This window comes from Notamacropus eugenii, chromosome 4 (assembly GCF_028372415.1).
Source record: "Notamacropus eugenii isolate mMacEug1 chromosome 4, mMacEug1.pri_v2, whole genome shotgun sequence".
Classification (NCBI taxonomy): domain Eukaryota; kingdom Metazoa; phylum Chordata; class Mammalia; order Diprotodontia; family Macropodidae; genus Notamacropus; species Notamacropus eugenii.
Window position 1 is genome coordinate 85,972,384 of NC_092875.1, and position 18,905 is coordinate 85,991,288.

The 18,905-nt window shown below is 46.1% G+C and overlaps 1 protein-coding gene across 4 annotated transcripts; it reads left to right on the forward strand.

The window, feature by feature from the left end:
• The first annotated feature begins 2,552 nt into the window (after positions 1–2,552).
• On the forward strand, positions 2,553–11,929 carry GPAA1 (glycosylphosphatidylinositol anchor attachment 1). Of its 4 annotated transcripts, none has more exons than XM_072602661.1 (13): positions 2,553–2,640; positions 4,423–4,516; positions 5,079–5,258; positions 5,399–5,510; positions 5,920–6,067; positions 6,296–6,397; positions 6,903–7,099; positions 7,872–8,068; positions 9,679–9,832; positions 10,026–10,118; positions 10,500–10,699; positions 10,835–11,011; positions 11,195–11,929. In XM_072602661.1, the coding sequence occupies exons 2-13, from the start codon at positions 4,443–4,445 to the stop codon at positions 11,436–11,438; spliced, it is 1,878 nt and encodes a 625-aa protein (XP_072458762.1). In that variant the 5' UTR covers positions 2,553–2,640; positions 4,423–4,442; the 3' UTR covers positions 11,439–11,929. The 4 variants fall into 4 exon arrangements, with proteins under 4 accessions (XP_072458762.1, XP_072458764.1, XP_072458765.1 ...); XM_072602663.1 differs by lacking the exon at positions 2,553–2,640 and adding an exon at positions 2,643–2,688; XM_072602664.1 differs by lacking the exon at positions 2,553–2,640 and adding an exon at positions 2,645–2,663.
• Positions 11,930–18,905: the final 6,976 nt, after the last annotated feature.

An 18,905-nucleotide genomic window follows, 5' to 3' on the forward strand; every position in this document is an offset into this window, starting at 1 on the left:
GTTTTTATTTGGAGGATGGAGTTAGAGGTTAGCAATAGTGATGCCAAATTAAAAGAGCCATTGAAACTTTTTGTTTAATTCACTGAAGAGAACAAAAGGAAGCATGGGCAAGAGGACAGTTTTGAAAATAATGTGGAATTTATTGTATGCCCTTTTGTTTTACAGGCAAGCCAGATGACATGAATATTAGTATTTTCATATTAGACCCTTTTTCATGTTATACTGTATATATGAGAATTTTTTTGTGTGTTTAGGTTCATACAAAAATAAAATAGTTTTTATTTTTATTTTAAATTATTTTATTTGTTTTCTACAATCATTTCCATGTATCTTAGATTTTTTTCTCTTTCTCCCCTTCCTTCCCCCCCTCCCTCCCCACTCCCTCCCAGAGACAGCGTGTAATCTTATATAGGTTCTACACATACATTCCTATTAAATACATTTTCACCTTAGTCATGTTGCATAGAAGAATTAAAATGGATGGGAGAGACCATAGAACAAAATGTAACACAAGAGAAAATGGTCTGCTTCATTCTGCGATCCAATTCCATAGTTCTTTCTCTGGATGTGGAAGGCATTTTGCCTCAAAAGTCCATTGGGAATTTTTTAGGTCCTTGCATTGCTGTGAAGGTCTAAGTCTATCAGAAAAATTCCTCACACACTGTGGTTGTTGCTGTGTACAAAGTTCTCCTGGTTCTGCTCCTTTCATTCAGCATCAGTTCATAGGTCCTTCCAGGCCTCTCTGAAGTCTTTCTGTTCATCATCTCTTATAACACATAAAAATTATTTTTTAAAAAACATCTGGATAAATAAATTGGTAAAAATATATGATGCTAAGTAGCTAAATTATCTGTTACCAAGTTGGGGGAGTAGTGATCCCCTTCTAAATTTCAGCCCCTGAGTGAAAGTTTAACTTATCCTGCCTTAGGTCTGGCTCTAAAAGTAAGATGCACATGATCCGTGAATAGCTAAAAGAATTTTACCCAGTTCTGTTAGAGTGAATGGCTTTAAAGGTTCAAAACTATCTTAATTAACATTTCTTCATTTTTATTTGACCTGTATTAATTCCTGCCATGGTCCTAGAGTAACTTTGCTCTACCTTACCTGAATATATAATGGTATCCTTCTTGGAACATATCCCTGCAGACCTGGGATTCATTAACCTAGTCAGGCATTCCAGACAAAGTCCATTTATCTAGGTTGCAGTTCCAGCCAAATTAACCAACGACTTCTAGACCAATCATTAAACCTTTTGATTAAAGAAGCTTTTAGTTTACCTTTCGATTTAACCACTAACTAGGTAACACCATGTACCATCCCCAGGAGAGATCACATGACCCATGGCAGGGAAAGATAGTACATAACCACAATGCCACAGAAACAATCATCAATCTCCTCCACCCTCCAAAGGAAAAAAAAAAGATTCTAAGGAAAAAAAAAGCTTGAAGCGAAAGAAAGGAGTGGAAACTTTATGGAGGAAAGGACATCTAAGTTGTGCCTGGGAGAAGGGAAACACCAACAAACGTTAAGCGTTTCGCACTAGGTGTGATATTCTGTGGCAGGCACTGGAAGAGATGCAGAGGTGGAAAATGACGCACCAGCTTCTCAGAGAGCTGGTGATCTAACAGGGGAGGAGGGAGATGCTTGTAAGTGATGATCTGTGGGAGAAGGGGATGAGTGCGGAGACGAGGTCCAAGCAAAGGGCTCTGGGAGTGCCCACTGCGTGCCAAGCCCTGGCCTAGACACGGGAGGAAGAGAGGGGCTCTGATAGACAGACGGAGCTGGGGGTGAGCGGGATCCCCCTAGTCACAGTGACGAGAGTGAGTGCGTCCAGATGTACAAGATCCACGAACAGCTGTCAGGTGGCTGCCATGGAGCGACTGGAGTGGGAGAAGCAGGAAAGCTGCGCCGGACCCACGCGTTGACGGAATCTGGATGCCGGGCTAAGAACCGCACATGCTTTAATGGGAGCTAAGGAAGGGTTTTGAGTAAAGGGACAAGATAAATGCAGCAACAATAAGTGTTAGTTAAACCACCCTTATGATGTTGCAGGACACGGGGCGCATAAAAAGGAAACAGTCTCTGCCCCCTGAGTTTACAGCTCCGCTCGGGGAGGGCTGGGAGGAGGGTTACAACAGGAGGACAGAGACTTGCTGATTTGGGGAGGAGGATGAAGACAGGCAGGACACAAGGATCTGGGGGGACCAGACGGGCTGTGCAAATGCTTGGGAGCGGAATATGTCACGTTAGAAGGCTTAGAACAGCTGGTAGGCTAATTGATCGGAGGGGAGTGTGCGTGAAGGGCAGTAATGTGCAATGAGCCTGGGGAAACGGCTTAGAGCCATGCTGCGAAAGGTTTTAGATGCCTGTAGATTTGGCTTTTATAAAACAGGCAACAGAACGCCCAAAGGAAGATTACTCGGGCAGCTGGATAAAGGAGGAACTGGAGGTGGTGAAGGGAAGGGAATGAGTCTAGGAGGAGGATCAGAGCTGGGAGAGAAGAAGGAACACGCGCCTCCCCGCGTCCTCCAGAAAATCCGGCAGAGGGGCCCGCGCCCGGGGACTACAACTCCCAACGTGCTCCGCTCGCGTCCCGGAAGTGAGAGCGCCCTGGACGGAAGTGGGCGTGTCCCGAGGCTGGTGAGTGAGAAGCAAAGGCGGCTGTGAGCTGGGCTGGGGGAGGTGTGGGTGCGTCCATCGTCCCACGTCCTTCATTCATTTTGTGTGTGTGCGTGTGTGCGTGTGTGTGTGTGTTCGTGTGTTCGTGCGTTCGTGTGCGTGTAGGTCTGTCTGTCAAATTGTGTGTATGAGGGAATCTTCCTGAGGTGGTGACTGTGCCGAGATTCCTGCAGGAGAGGATGTTGGTGCGAAATTGTGCGTGATCGTGGGTGTGATTGCGTGTTGAGGAGGATCTGGGAGGGGAAGATGCTCCTTGTGTGAGAGTGAGTGGTGTGTGTGCGCGTGTGTGTGTGTGTGTGTGTCTGTCTGTCTGTCTTTGTGGCTCACACCTGCGCACGCTCACATGCTCGCCATCCCGCAGATCTTGCAGGGGAGGATGCTCTGGGTGTGAGATTCTGTCATTCTATCTGTCTCTCTGTCTGTCTCTCTGTCTCTGTCTCTGTCTCTCTCTCTCTGTCTCTCTCTCTCTCTGTGTCTGTCTCTCTGTCTCTCTCTGTCTCTTTCTTACCTGCGCATGCTCATATGCTCCCATTCCCGCGATCTTGCAGGAGAAGATGGGTGTGAGATTGTACGGTGTGTGTGTGTCTGTCTGTATGTCTGTCCCGCCTGCGCATGCTCACATAGTTGTTTCTGCAAAGCTTGCAAGAGAGAATGCTCTAGGTGTGAGACTGTGTGTTTGTGTGTATCTGTCTTCTCCGCACCTGCGCATGCTCACATGGCTGTTTCTGCAGAGACCGCAGGAGAGGATGCTCTGGGCGTGAAATTGTGTGTTGGTGTGCCTTGCGCATGCTCACAAACTCTGGTTCCTGAAGTAGGGAATGCTCTGGGTTTGAGATTGTGTGTGTGTGTGCGTGTGTGTGTGTCACACACACGCACACACACACCCTGTGCATGATTGCATGCTCAGATCCTGCAGGAGATGATGCTCTGCAGGAGACAGTGAGATTGTGTGTGATCATGTATGTGACTGCATATGCAGGCTGATCTTGGAGGGGGAGTATGTTTCATGTGTGAAATTTTGTATATGGGCATGTGGTTGTGTGTTCCTGCAGATCTTGTAGGAGAAGATGCTAGTTGTGACACTGTGTATGACTATGTGTATGTGTGTGATTTCGTGTCTTGGCAGATCTTGAAGGAGAAGATGCTCTCTGGGTATGAGACTATGTATGAGTGTGTTTGGGTGACTGTGCTTGTGAGTCTTGAAGGAGAGGATGCTCCACACATGGGACTTTGTGTGATTGTGTGTGTCACTGTGTGTGCCCATAAATCTTGAAGGGGAAGATGCTCCATGTGGGAGGGGGCAAAGAATTGTATCTATCTGACTCTATACTTGTGTGTGGCAGAATGTGCATAGTGTTGTGGAAAGGGACCTGGACTTGGAATTAGAAGACCTGAGTTCAAGTCTTGGCCGTGCCACTTATTAGTTGTGTGGTCTTTGGTGAATCCCTTCACCTCTCTGAGCCTCAGTTTCCTCATGAGTAAGATGAGAAGGATGGACTTGACCTCCTTCCAACTCTGGCATTTACTGTGTATGTGACCGATTATATCTGTGTGTGTAACTCAGTGACTGGATCATTGAGTACAATTAGTAGGAAATGTTGGGCAGGTCATTGTATTGGGAAGGGGGTAGAAGGAGATCCCTATTAAGGGTGGAAGAGGTGATGATGATTGAGGAAGTCAGGGAATCTTAGGGTGGATGGTGGTGGGAAATGCTGATTACATTCCTCTGATTCCTTTCCCCAGGTTCCCTTCATCCCCTAGCTATGGGGCTCCTGTTGGATTCACACAGGCGTCGGGCCTTGGCACGGTTGCTACTGCGCCTAAACACTCCACTCTGGTGAGGGTTCTGCCCAGCTCAACCCTCAGCCATCTGATCACTCCTTTCTTTCTGGCTCCTCAATCATCCATTTCCCTTCTGGTCCTTGGCCATGTCCAGTGTCCCTCTTCATTCCTCCCTACCTCCCTTTACCTGGAATTAGACATATACACAATGTGCCATGCATGTATGTATGTAAGAGATGCTGACCAAAAAAAATATCAGCTGTGGTCTCCCAGTTCTTTCCCTGCCTGCCAAACCCAGGTTTTTCAGTCCCTGGGAGTTGGAGGGGGAGCAGAGGCAGGAAAGAGTGACTCCCCCAGAAAGCTGTTATATATTAGGTGGGGATCTGTGCCTTAGGGGTTAGAGGTTATGTCTGCTTCCCTTGCCTCAGTGACTTCCCTTCCCCTCCTCTTGCTCCCCCGGGTTTTAGAAGGGTGAACTCCTTGGATTTGTCTCTTACAAGGTGAATGATGCAAAAGAAACCTTGGAGAAAGGATTGACAATGATGTCATTCCTCGTGTAAGCTGTGTGGCAGGTGGTTGCCAGGGTCTCAGTGCCCCCTAACCTATTTCTTTATCAGTGTGGTGAGCTATTTGGCTGGTGTCTTTTGGTTCCTGGGCCTGGCCTTCTCACCACTGACCCAGAATACCTACATATCAGAGAATGCTATGGGTTCCACTATGGTGGAGGAGCAGTTTGAGGGTGGAGAACGTGCCCTCAGCTTTGCCAGAGATTTCATTGCCCAGCGCAGGAAAACAGGGTGAGTAGCAGATCAGATGGGAAGATCCCCTTTTTGATTGTTATGCATCTATGGGTTTCCTTTCAGAGGGCAGGTTTGGAGGGTTCTTCATGAAGGGAACCCTGAGGGATCCTGACCCACTCCTCTCTTCCCCTAAACAGAAGCTTGCCTGTGGCCTGGCTGGAGCGGACCATGCGTTCTGTGGGACTGGAAGTTTATAGTCAAAGCTTCTCCCGAACGTTGCCCTTCCCTGATGAGACCCACGAGCGATATGTACTGCAGGGCCCACTGGGAGGATGGGGGGACACTGTGGGGTCATGCAGGAGAACAGAAGGAATACCATGGGGGGAACAGAAGAACCACTTACAGGACATAGAGGAGACAGTTTGGAGTCCCTTTGGAATTTAGTGTCTGCTATGGGTTCAAAAGGCATCAGTAAAGGAGTTGAGGGGACCACTCCAAGGAGATACAGGGGAAATATGGCATAGGCCATTTGGAAAGGATGGAGGTCACTTTAAGGGCCCACTGGAATGGGAAGGAGGAACACCACGGTAGGGGTAATCAGGATTCTGACAATGGGAAATAGAGCAGTAACAGTGTTAGTTGCAGGTCATGAGTAAAATAAACTGTGTCACTGTGTGTCTGTTTTCCCACATGGTGACCTGTGTTAGTCCCTCTGCAGATGGTGTCAGGTACCAACGTGTATGGAATCCTACGAGCTCCAAGGGCAGCCAGCACTGAGTCACTGGTGCTCATTGTGCCCTCCAGCCCTGAAACCCTCAATGCCCAGGCAGTAGGACTGCTGTTGTCCTTGGCTGCTTACTTTCGGAGTAAGGGCATGGGGGGTGGGTAAAGAGGAGGGTGGTAAAGAAGTGAGCTGGGGAGAGTGATCCAGGGGTAACCTCCTGGGGCTGACTCTGGATAGGGGGTGAGCCCTTGGGACTGACCCTTGGGGTGTGGACCAGGACTGATTCCATGAGGTTTACCCTGGAGTGGCCCTGACCAAGTAACTGACTGCCTCCTACTGTCTCTTCTTTTTTCCCTTCCCTTCTGCCCAGGTCAGATTTATTGGGCCAAGGACATCATCTTCTTGGTAACGGAGCATGATTTGCTGGGCACAGAGGCCTGGCTTGAAGCCTACCATGATGTTAACATTACTGGTAGGACCCCCTGGTACTCTTCCAGGTCCCTTTCTCATATAAAGCTCCAGCCAACCCCTTCTCTTGATAATGATGTTAAATCCATGAGTGTAACCTCATTGCTCCCCTTATCACATCATAGTAGAAATGTGATTGCCCACCCCACCCTTTGACTACTAAGGAATATAGTCTTAAGAACTAGGGTGAACCATAGAATCCCAGAACTTGAAGGGATCTCAGGGATCTCCTAGTCTAACCCATCTGTGAGCAAAAAATCACTTCTTCAAATCCCAGAGGGCATTCCTCAGTCTCCAACTGAAGATCTCCAGTGAAGGAGAACTGACTCTTTGCTAAGGCAGCCTACATAATCCACTTTAAGACAGTTGTCATTTTTAGTTCATCTCCTTCATTTAACACAAGAACAAACTGAGGCCAGAGGTTAAGTGACTTACTCAGGTCATATAGGTAATCTCAGTTCTGAGTTCCACTGTGATGACATGCCCTTTTTTTCTTCCCTTCCCTGCAGGGATGCAGTCATCTGCACTGCGGGGCCGTGCAGGAGCCATCCAGGCAGCAGTGGCCCTGGAGCTGAATAGTGATGTGGTCACCAGCCTGGATGTGGCTGTGGAGGGCCTGAATGGGCAGCTACCTAACCTGGACCTTCTCAATCTCTTCCACGCCTTCTGCCAGAAGGAGTCTCTGCTCTGCACACTGCAGGGGAAGGTGGTACCAAACCCTGCTCTCCACTTAGCTACCCTGGCTAGATGGGGGTGTTCCTCCATCTGTCCCTTCTTCCTATAGATGTCAGTGCTACATAAGGTGTTCTGGCTTTCTGTCTCACACCTTCTGACCTGCTATTACCCATTTCCTTTTCTCTGCTCTGTTCTCTAAAGCTATTGCAACCAGATAATATATCCCAGGTGGGAGTCTTCATCCCTTCCCCTGACCTTGGATCCTGTTGGACCCTGTAATCTTGTATCCCATCACTGTGCCCTTCTGATTCTGCTTTCCCTTGCTCCTCCCACAGTTGTTATACCCCAGATGGACTGTCTTTTTTGTGGGGATCCTTAATCCCTTTGTGTCTCCCTATAGCCATAATGGTTAGATGGTATGCCAGTGGAGGGGGCTCCCTGGCACTCTGAATCCCTGTGTTCCCCTTGTAATTGCTAGGGCTAGATGGAGTACTTTTGCTAGGGATATTTAGACCCTGATGTCTTATGCTCCCCTGTAATGGCCCAGGCTAAGCAGGGTATCCCCAAGGTGGGGTGGGGTGACCTAGACCTCTGAGCCTCTATGCTTTACCATAGATGCAGCTTCCAAACTGGGTTCCCTGGATCCCCTGGGGGTGTTCTAGTTTTTGGACCCAGTGGGCTATCTCCATAGGTACCTACATACTTGCCTGGGAACCCCCAAATCTCTGTGCTTCCCCATAGCTATCCATGGCCATCCATGTTGGAAGGTATTCTAGGCCATTGACCCTGTGCTCCTTCCACAGCTCCAGCACTCAGACTGGGCATCTCTGGGAGACTCCCTGCATGGACTGCAGACGTTGATGCTTATGGTCCTGCGTCAGGCTTCTGGCCGCCCTCATGGGCCCCATGGCCTTTTCCTGCGCTACCACGTAGAAGCTATCACCCTACGTGGTATCAACAGCTTCCGCCAGTATAAGTACGACATGACTGCTGTGGGCAAGTAAGTTGCTAGAAAGGAGTAAGAGTGACATGGGCAGCGCCCCTTTGCAGGGATAGGCAACCAAAGAAAGTCAGTGGATCTTGGGTAGACTTCTAGCTAGGCCTCTGCTTTGTCTGATCTTTGGTAGCCTTCCTCTCACCACTGTAACTAAGGCACTTTGTTGATAATAATAGTTGACATTTCTAAAACTTTAAACATTACAAAGCACCCTTCTTTACAAGGTAATTAATGCAAAAATCTTCTACTATACCAAAATGTACCTCCTTCCCTTCCTCTCTCTGCTCACTCTAGCTTTTTAGTAGCTGGCTAATTTCACTGTTCTTCAAGAGTTTCTTTGCCCCGACCTTAGCCACTGTAGCTCCCTCCCATACCCCCGCACAGCATGGGGATTTGGGGGTCCAGACTGCCCTATCTGTCTCCTCTCTTCAGCCTGGGACAGAGGTTGTCCTTCCCCTTGTCTCTGGATGAAAGCCTTCTTCTCTGTCACATGGCCTGGTCCTTCCCTCCTCTTCTTCCCCTCCCCCCACTGCATCTACCCCCCAGAAATTTAGTACCCACTGTGTGCAGAGCCATATGCCCAAAGCTGGAAGAAATACAAAGTTTAGAAAAACTAGAGTCCCTGCTCTTAGTGGAGCTAGACTACTAGTCTAGGACAATAAGGCACCAATGCAGATAGCTCTGGGCACCATAGTGCATGATGAAGGCTTTGAGAGTTTCGCAGTAAAATGCACTGTGAGGTTTGAGCAGTAAAGTCTTTACCAACTTGGATGGGGGAGGGGGGAAAGCAGAATCAGGGAAGACTTCATAAAAGAGTGTTTTGAGAAGGGCTTTAAAAACTGGTTAGGAATGACCAATGTGAACATGGAGCCAGGGTCAGGGGGAAAGCAAAAGTCATGTTTGGGAGCCAGAAAGGAATCTGATTTGGCTGGAGCATGGAGTGGAATAATGTGAGATGAGGCTGGAAGGGGAGATTGGCATTAGGCAGTGGAGAACCTACCTCTCCTCTGAATATGGACCCTGAGCTGGCCCTTGCAGCTCTCCCTAAGGAAGCTTTCAATCCTTTTTCACTAGAGACTCCTCAGGGATTTACAGAACACTTCTGCATTTTAAAGATAATTCATTGTTTAACCTGGAGGGACCTTAGAAATTCTCTCGGTCTTCAAGAGTCTTCAACCTTTGTAGTACCTGAAATCCTCCAGTGAAGCTATGGCTCTCATAGGATGCTTTTAAATGCATTAAAAAAAAAAAAAGCAGGATACAAAAGAAACTGACAGTACTGAAATGCACTTATGAAAATGTTTAATAATTAAGGTCACAGACCTCCAGGTTAAGAACCCTTGATCCGGTCCAAACCTCATTTTGCAGACAAGGAAACTGCAGCGCAGTGTGAGCAATTGACGTGGCCAGAGCTACACAAGCCAGGCCTTGGGTTCAAGTCCTTCCACCCCTGGCCCAGTGTTCCTTCCATTTCATCCCGCTGCCTCTCCATTTCTCTGACAGCTTTTAAAGGATCCACTCCAGCTTATTCTCATCTTGGCACAGAGAGCTATGGTTCTGTGTCAGAGGGGCTTTCTTGGGGGATGACTGAGTGGATCACCTTCCTTCCCCAGGACTTTGGAGGGAATGTTCCGCAAACTGAACAATCTTCTTGAACGACTGCACCAGTCCTACTTTTTCTACCTCTTGCCATCGCTGTCACGCTTTGTCTCCATTGGCCTCTACATGCCTGCCATCGGCTTCCTACTTTTCATCCCTAGTCTGAAGATATCCTTCCTTGTGTTGTGCTTGGGTGTTGGGGAGGGGGAGAGGTGGCAATGGGAGATTGCCTAGGGACTCAAGGGATGTCCCCTGATGAACAAGGGACAGGGAAGGCAGGAGAGGCTGGGAATCACATGATCTGGTAGGGTGGGAATGGAAAGGATCTCCCCAGTCCTGTCATTGCCCTTGACTGGGTCATGCCTTGGAACTGTGGGTGAAGCTCAATAAGGTGGACTTCGGCCCTGAGGAGCAGTCAGGCCCCAATCACAGCCCTGCCCAACCTATTGGACAGGTGAGAGGAAAAGAAAAACCAAGTGGGCTGGGGGGGGGGAGGAGGGGGGCGGTAAGAGTCATTCACAGTGGACAGGGAAAAATGACTTGGATTAACCTGCCATTGTACTTGGAAATGTAGCCCTGAAGGGGAAGAAATCTTGTCCTCCCCAACCATTCCCCTTTACCAGCCTGACTTGGGTCCTGTCCTCTTAGCCCCAGCACACACACCTAGGATACCCTGGGGAGCAGCTCTGATACTGGTTCCCTGCTGGTTCCTCTATTGTAACTCACTCTCTGCATTTCCCCCTAAAGTGTGATGCTACTTCCTTGTAATTCCCTGCTACCCCCAGGATGTGATTTGACCCAAAGTATATAACTTTGATCTCCTATGTCTTTCTAGGATGCCCGAGGTGTGGCCCTTACCCCTCTGGTGGCCCCTGTGCTAATATCTCAGGCCACTGGTTTGGCCCTGTACCTGCTGCCTGTCATGGGCCAGCATGTGGCTGCCCAACATTTCCCTGTGGCTGAGGCTGAGGCTGTGGTGCTCACACTGCTCGCCATCTACGTGGCTGGTCTGGCCCTGCCTCACAGCACCCACCGGTGAGCTCCTACAGGAATGGGACTCACCACACCTATTTTGAAATAAAAGTAGGGGGACTTATGGGGGGGATGGGATGGCTCAGATTGTGACAGTGTGTGGTCTGAAACCTCTGAGCCGCATCTCCTTGTCCCCAGGGTTGTGAGCAGCACTCCCCGAGGCCCAGACAGCGGATGGATGGCCCTGAAGCTCCTAGCCCTGCTCTACCTGGCAATACAGCTGGGCTGTATCTCCCTCTTCAACTTCTCTCTGGGCTTTTTGCTTGCTGTTACCATGGTGCCTGCTGCTGCCCTCACACAGCCCAGTGGACCCAGGTCTGCCCCAATTTACCCTCTATTCCCACCCTAAGCATATTACACAGTCCAGTGTTTCCTCCCTCCCCACCCCCACCCCCACCCCCAACCTGGAAATTTCCCATCTCCTGGATTCCTTCCCATAGGGGCCTCTCCTTCCTGGAAATCTCATCCCCTGATCTTGCCTCTTTTTCCTCTTCCTAGGTTTCTGTATGCAGTGTTACTAGTGCTGGTGAGTCCAGGAGCCACACTCCTGGGCAGCCTTTTCCTGTGGCGTGAGCTGCAGGAGGCACCCCTGACGCTTGCTGAGGGCTGGCAGCTGTTCCTCAATGCTCTGGCCCAAGGTGTCCTAGATCACCACCTCTATGGCGCCCTGCTTTTCCCACTGCTCTCCCTAGGCCTCTACCCCTGCTGGCTTCTCTTTTGGAATGTCCTCTTCTGGAAATAGTGACCCCATCCCCACCCCCTCACTATCCCTCAGGCCAAGAGGGAGCTGAGGAGTAGTTCCCTCATGTCTGTGGTGAAGAATTTTATAAATGTACGTACAGTTGGATGGGCTCTTCAGGGTCATCCAGTCCAACCTCATCTTTTAAAGAGGAAAATGGTATTGGAGCAGGGAAAAGACAAGGTCACACAGTGAGTTAACAGAGCTGGGACTCTAACTCAGGTCTTACCTGCAGGCCAAAGTTCTGAGGGAGACATTCCCACAGCCTTTAGCAATCCCTACTTCAATACTACCTGGGGACTCGTTAACCTAGGCCAGTATCTACTGCTGGAAGGAAGTAGGATTGTGTGACTGCTTACAGTGGGGGCAGGGAGGCTAAAGAGGGGAAAGGGAGGTCCACATCTGCTCCAAAGCAGCAGTTTGATTGGGTTGCTTTGGGAGGACCTCTCTGTGTGTTTCTCCCCCATCCCAAGGAAATAAACAGGTCTGGGGGATTTTTGTGTGTGGATTTTGTGGGTTTCTTGGTTCCTGAGCCTCTTCTTCCTAATCTAATCCTTTGGGGGGGAGTCATAATAGGTGATGAGGTCAACAGCCACAGAGAGAACACTTCAGCTCCCAGAATTGGGGGGATGCAGAGAAGAGAGCACCAACTCCACTATGTATCAGTCAATATCATAAGATGTGGGAATTTTAGTGGACTGCAAGGTTGATAGGAATCAGTGCTGTAAAAGGGCCACACAAAATGCTAATAGAACTTTCAGCTACATGAGGAGAGGCCTGGTATCCAGGTGGAGGTGATGGTCCCAATGCATTACCTGCTCCTACTACATATAAAGCATTATTTCAAGTTCTGAGCACCACATTGCTTACGGCAACTAGGTGATCATAGTAGGTAGAATGCTGAATTTGAACTCTGGAAGACCTCAGGGTCCTCATCTGCAAAATGGGGAGAATGATAATACCTACCTCAGAGGGTTATTATAAAGATCAAAGGAGATGAAATAGGTAAAGCACTTTGTGTACCTTTAAGCACCATGTAAATAGTAACTGTTACCATTTTCTGACTGATGAAGTTTCACAAAATGTGACTCTTACACCCCATGATGGTGTGAGGTGACTTCAGGTGCTCTAGGAGTCTGTGTAGTACAAGTTCTGTCAGGTGTAGCATGCTGAAAAGGCTTTGAGGATGGGTCTCACCACTGACCAAGATCTACCTAGCAAAGTATAAAATATCCTGGTCACTCACTGACAACCCATGAAGAAAAATGCCAAACAGCCCTCAGTCCTTTGCTGACTGGGTGTTGGAAAAGGAACAGGGAGAGCTTAGAACCATCTCATTTCCCCAGCTGTGTGTAAGCAGTTTAGTTGTTGGCATTCTTGGTGTGAGATTTTTGCCAGTGCCTGAGAGTAGGTACACCTGGAGAAACTGAATCACATCGACTTGGAAATTCTCACCATAAATGGGAAGACAACTGGACATTGCAGCTAAAGGAATGGAAAGCTGCCAGGTTCTCCCTGGAGAGGCAAATGAAGGAGTTGGCAAAGTTCACATCCAGAGCTGCAAGGGATCTCCAGTCATCTAATCCCTATTTCCCAGATGAGGCACAAAGGGCTCAAATGACCTGCTCAGATCATTGAGTAACAGCTAAAATTTTAGTCCAGATCTTTTTGATCTGGATCCCTTTGGATCTAAATCCAATGTTCTTGTCACTATTGTACACTGCCTGCTTCTCTGCTTGGTTTTATCATGCATCCAAAGGCATGAAGAAATGTTTCATAGATGTCTGATCATCTTAAATTGTAGGATTCACGACAAGTATTGGTAAATGATTGTAGGTTATATATCAATTTCTGTTGCAGAAAATGAAGCAGTAGAGAAATTCTATGAAGAGTTTGATATGACCCTCAAACTAAATGCACATATCTTTGGATACTTGATGACTTTCATGCAAAAGCGGGCATAGAAGAATGGCAAAAGAATTCCAAAATTTTAGAATATATGGTTTAGTATTTAGAAATGAGAGGCCAGATGCTTATAGACTACACAGAAGCCTATATATCATGCATACTTTAAGAATATTTACTTTCTTGGACATTGAGAGAACCATATGATATCACCAAAAATGAAATTTATTATACTTTAACACACAGGAAATTACAATTCTGATGAGTCATTCCCTAGTCAATTATGTACATTCTGATTTGTTAGAAGAAAGGTCAAGTTTGACACTAATAATCAGAAATATAAATTAGAACAATTTGGAGATGCCACCTGGCACCCATAAAATTGAAAAAAAATTAAAGTCAATTAAATTCAATACGTTCAGGGTTGTGGAAAACCAAGAATGAATTAATTGCTTGTGGGAAGTTTCCTGAAATCAATGTGGTGGTACATAAGTTGCAAAAAATAACCACATCCTTTGACCCAATAGTTCCAGTGTTAAAATGATAGTTCATACCCTATAGTATCAAAAACAACAGAAAAAAACCCGTCGAGTATTTTTTTCTAGCATCATTATAGGTAGTTGGAAAAAAAATAAGAAGAAATTTAAGTCCAACAATAGAAGAGTAGTTAGTTAAGTTGTGGTTGAGGAATATTATAAAACAATTAAGTTGGACAACTATAGAAATACAAGGAAATCTGGAAAGACCCTTATGGAATAAAGCAGGGTGAAAAAATGATGAAACTGAAGTACGCATGAACAACAGTCAAAGAAAATTTAATAATAAATAAGGAATTCTAATGACATGAGGGATGAATAGAAGTTAATGTAAATAGTAAAAAGTGTATAGATGGTGGGAGCTAAAGGTACATGTGATAACACTGCCATAGTTCTATCTACCCACGCTTGGTTCCTTCCCTTGCTTTCTGTAATCTACAGAAAGCAGTGCAATGGTCAGGAGATAAATTCTCACAGTGGGCTTGTAGCTACCAGATAGCTATCCAAATAGACCTGAGTAACCTCCTCCCTCCCTCCAACCTGATCAAACTCCTGAGTTTTGCCAGGTTTGTAGAGACCTAGAATTATGATCTGACTATGCTCCCAAATTACTAAAAATAGAAACCCTCTCATCTCTACTTTTAAAACTCCTTTCATCTTTAGACTCTTCTATCTTTATCTGCAACTGTCATTCATTTACTTTTTTTCTTTTAAAAATTCATGTAATGTATTGAAATATATACAACTAGAAAACAACATAGCCACAAAAATAAAACTGTATAAAGCTTTCAAATAGCAAGCAAGTTGTAGGATTGGTGGTAGCTTGCATTTATTCCCCTTTACCCTCACACAACTTTCCATCTTTTAGGAAAAGGAAAAAAAAGAAAGTAAAAGGGGGAGGACAGAAACTCCAACACCAACTTATATGAGCTCAAAAAGGTTGGACTTCTAGATTGAATCAATTGGTCAACCAAGGGTGTAGGCTGGATATTGTGTTTGTCCTTTCTCGAAGTCGACCATGACATCAAGATGATGACATGACTTTGTTTTGAGTGAGGGAGGGCTGGGCAAGGTCACCAGCCTCATTTCCTCCTCCAGAGCCCTCTGGGTCCAGTGACCTGGAATTCATCAGGATGACTGGAGATGACCCAGGTTACAATGTGAGGCCCTGACCATTTAAGGTTATGGTCTTATCACATTCTCACTTTGAGTGAGACACACCCATTCAATGAATAGGCCTCTTTAAGTAGTTAATCGAGGGTTGGCCCCTTTAAAAAAAAATCAGACTGGGACGGGAAGACCTTCAGGGTACCTGGGTAAAAGGGAAATAGTTCTAGAGAGACCAGAAAAGATGCTGGAGTAGGAGGAAGCAGTACAACCTAGCAGTCCTCACAATTACTACAACAAAGCTGTAGGAAGACCACCAGGCCATATAGTGAGCAGTAAACATAAAAGAAAACTATGTCAGATAATTTTTCCAATCCAAGATCACAAATCTGGTCCGTAGACGAGTGATTGGGGCAGAAATTGTGGAAGGAGATAGAAAACATTTCTGTTGCTCTGACCCTAGAACTATATCTAGAGTTCAGCACAAGAATAAGTGACCAGGGTAGGGGTTGCAATACTGTTACTTTGAAACTGCAAAGCATTCCAGTTAACTGACAGGCTGGGGCCAGTAACAGTTTATTGGAGTTCCACATAGAAGCTAGTCTGTAGTTGTGTTGCCTAGATCCAAGCCTGGGTTTGGAGCCTGGAAAACTCAGTCGAAGAGGGCAGGAATAGACCGCTTAGGACCTGCTGAACATTTACAGCTCCTTGGCCTAAGCAACCTCTGTAATTTATGAAGAATATAACATTTAATTGGAGAACCTCAGAAAATACAAATCAGGGCCAAAGGCCAAACATTCCCTCCAGAAATATGCTGAGCCTGACTTTGGCATAAAGTCCAAAGTAAGACCAGAAAAACAAACACAAAAATACTCCTATGATAAAGAATTATCTTGATGTCAACAACACCCAAGGTAAAGCCAGAGGAGCTGGATAACTCTAAAACATCTATAAGCAAAACCTCACAGAAAAGCACAGCTTGGCCACAAGGTCAATTAGAAATCCTAGAAGAAAAGAAGTAAAGGTTTTAAATAGAATTTAGAATTATAAATTGTTGGGATGTAAGCTCAGTTTCACGTGGACAGTCTCGGGCAGGTAAAAGTGAGGACTTCTAAACCTCAGAGTTCTTACGAGGCCCCCCAGGGAACAGCTGGGGAATGAGGCAAGAAACACTAGATATCTCGTGTATTTCCACCTCTTCTCAGTGGGAAACTTGCTGGGGAGAGCATCCCACCCTTGAGATTGGTCCGTGGTCAGAGCACACCCATCATCAATTAGCTAGGGGCTGAGAGCACTCACGATATTCACATGCAAACTATGTGGCTGGGAGAGCTTAAGTGGGGACAGGAAAGCCTAAAGGTCCTCTTCCTCTTCTTCTCTTCCCTTCTTGCTGCGGGGCCCTAAGAGGAAAGAGGGTCCCTCCCCTCTTCTGCTCCCATCCTCTTGCTGTATGATTCTTGCCCCTGGGGAGGAGGAGGGTTCCTTTCTCCTGGGGAAGAACTCGCCCTGCGTATGGATATGTAGCTAAGACCCTGAATAAAGCCTAACCCTTGTTCGACTCTGGAAAGTCTCTTCTCTCCATACGTTTATCCGGTTGGCCTCCGAAGACCTGCGAAAGGTAAGTAGACTTGGGTAGCCCATCAGCCTCTAGGCCAAACAATAAATGAAAGTGTGGTCAAGTGGAAAGAGTTGGAAAAGAATTTAAAGTTTTGGAAGAAAGAGTTGGAAAGAGAATTAACAGCTTAATACAAATGGTACAAAATCTTCTCCAAATAACAGACTCTATGAAATTTGAAATATACCAAAGAGAAGTTAACGATTCCATGAGACAGCAGAAATATTCAAAGTCAAAAGACTGTAAGAAATAGAAAAAAATGTGAAGTGTCTAATGCCAAAACAAAGTATCCTGGAAAATAAATCAAGGATAGGTAAGAATCATCAGCATACCTGAAGTCATGATAAAAAGAATGTGGATATCATATAACTAGAAATCATAGAAGAATACTGTCCCCAACTTACTAGGACTAGAGGGCAAAGTGAAAAATAACCAATGTGGAATACATTGAATGAGGGCTTGTGGGCAACTATATTAGAAATTGCAGTCTCTTAAAGTTATTCCTAGAATTCTTTTTCTGGGGACCCAAACTGCCAACGTGAATGAAGTTGGAGATATGTCGTACTATAGGGGCTCTGTCCAGGACAAACTTGGGTCCCCTTGCTTTTGAAAAGACCATCTGAAAAAATTCTTCATCCAGAATCTCATTATTCGATTCCTCAACCCCCTAGGGTTGACCCTCACCCCAACCAGAAGCCTGAGGGGAGAAATAGTAACTGCTCTTTAGGGACTCAACCTGCCAATGCTGTGGGAATTGGGAGAGAGCCCAGAGAGTGTACTACAAGATAATTTGATAAACTTTAGAACTCGCCAAGATTTTCTTAACAAGCCTTCTGAGGGAATAGAACTGGTTCTTCTTGGCTTCCTTTGTAGGATGTCCCACCATCTATGTCTAGTTGCATCCCATGACATATGCCTGTCCTTAATACGCTTCCCTTCTCACCATAGTCTCTCTTTGTGACTCTAACTGTACCTGTGGGGACAATTATCCCCTCTATGCAGATGACTCCTAAATACACATATCCAGCCTTAATTTCTAAACTCCAGTCCTTACATCTCTGTCTCCTGGATATCTCCACCAGGATGGTCTCTAAGATGTCTCATACTCCAAAATGTATGAAACCAGACTCATTCTCTTTTGACCTAAACCCACCTTTCTTCCTAACTTGCTTATTTCTGTCAAGGTCACCATCATTGTTCCACTCATTCTCATTGAAAACATATGAGCCAACTCTGCACTCTCATTCAGTGCCATATTGAATTAACTGCCAAGCCTCATCAATAACATCTCCTCAGCATCTATCTATTCCCTTCTCTCTATTCATGCCACAATCACTCAAATTCACCTTTTTTCACCTGGACTATTGCAATAGCATCCTAATTGATGTCCCTGCATCTAGTCTCTCTTTCCTCAATCCACCCTCTATGAAACTGTCAACCTGCTCATGTTCTTCATCTTCTCAAGAAGCTTTATTGGCTTCCCTTTGCCTCTAAGATAAAATACAAATTCAAATACCTTTGCTAATTGACTCCAACTTGTATTTCTAGGCTACTTAAATATCATTCCTCCAACCATTCTCCCAGTTATCCAGGCTAAAAACCTAGGTCTCCTTTCTGAACGCAGATATGAGACTAGAAATTCTGAAAATTATCTTTTCCTGCATTACGGCAGCAGTCAGGACATTGATAGAGTTTCTACAAAATCCCATGGCAAAGGGGTAGCCTGAGAAGAAGTATCCTGAGAGTGGGTTTTCCTGATCTTCTCATATGAGTAATCAGTACTTCAATTTGTAGTACTTGCCAAAGTAGCAGAAGGTATTCTGGGGAAGAAAGAAAGGAAGGAAGGAAGGAAGGAAGGAAGGAAGGAAGGAAGGAAGGAAGGAAGGAAGGAAGGAAGGAAGGAAGGAAGGAAGGAAAGAAGGAAGGAAGGAAAAGAGGAGGGAGGGAGGAAAAGTTTCTTAAGTGCCTTCTATGTGCTGGGCTAAGTGCTTTACAAATACTGTCTCATTTAATCTTCACAATAACCCTGAGAGGTAGGTGCCATTATTATCCTCTCTATTTTGCAGGTAAGGAACTGAGGCAGACATAGGTTGAAAAGTTTTCCCCAGGGTTATACAGGTAATAAGTGTCTGAGGCCAGATTTAAATTCAAGTCTTCCTCACTCTAGGCTCTCTATCCACTGTGCCACATAGCTAACTAGAGGGGGAGAGGCAGAAAGGTGGGAGAGAGGGTGGTGTCATGACTTCAAGGAGCATGTGATCACCCAATCTGAGAGTGGGAAAATGGGTAGCAACCTGGGGATAGACA

Excerpts from the sequence above, each read along its gene's own strand:
- GPAA1 (XM_072602660.1), top strand. The coding sequence starts at position 4,154 with ATGAGTAAGATGAGAAGGATGGACTTGACCTCCTTCCAACTCTGGCAT. Across the intron at positions 4,517-5,078 it reads CGCCTAAACACTCCACTCTG|TGTGGTGAGCTATTTGGCTG; the intron begins GTGAGGGTTCTG and ends TTTCTTTATCAG. Across the intron at positions 5,259-5,398 it reads GCCCAGCGCAGGAAAACAGG|AAGCTTGCCTGTGGCCTGGC; the intron begins GTGAGTAGCAGA and ends TCCCCTAAACAG.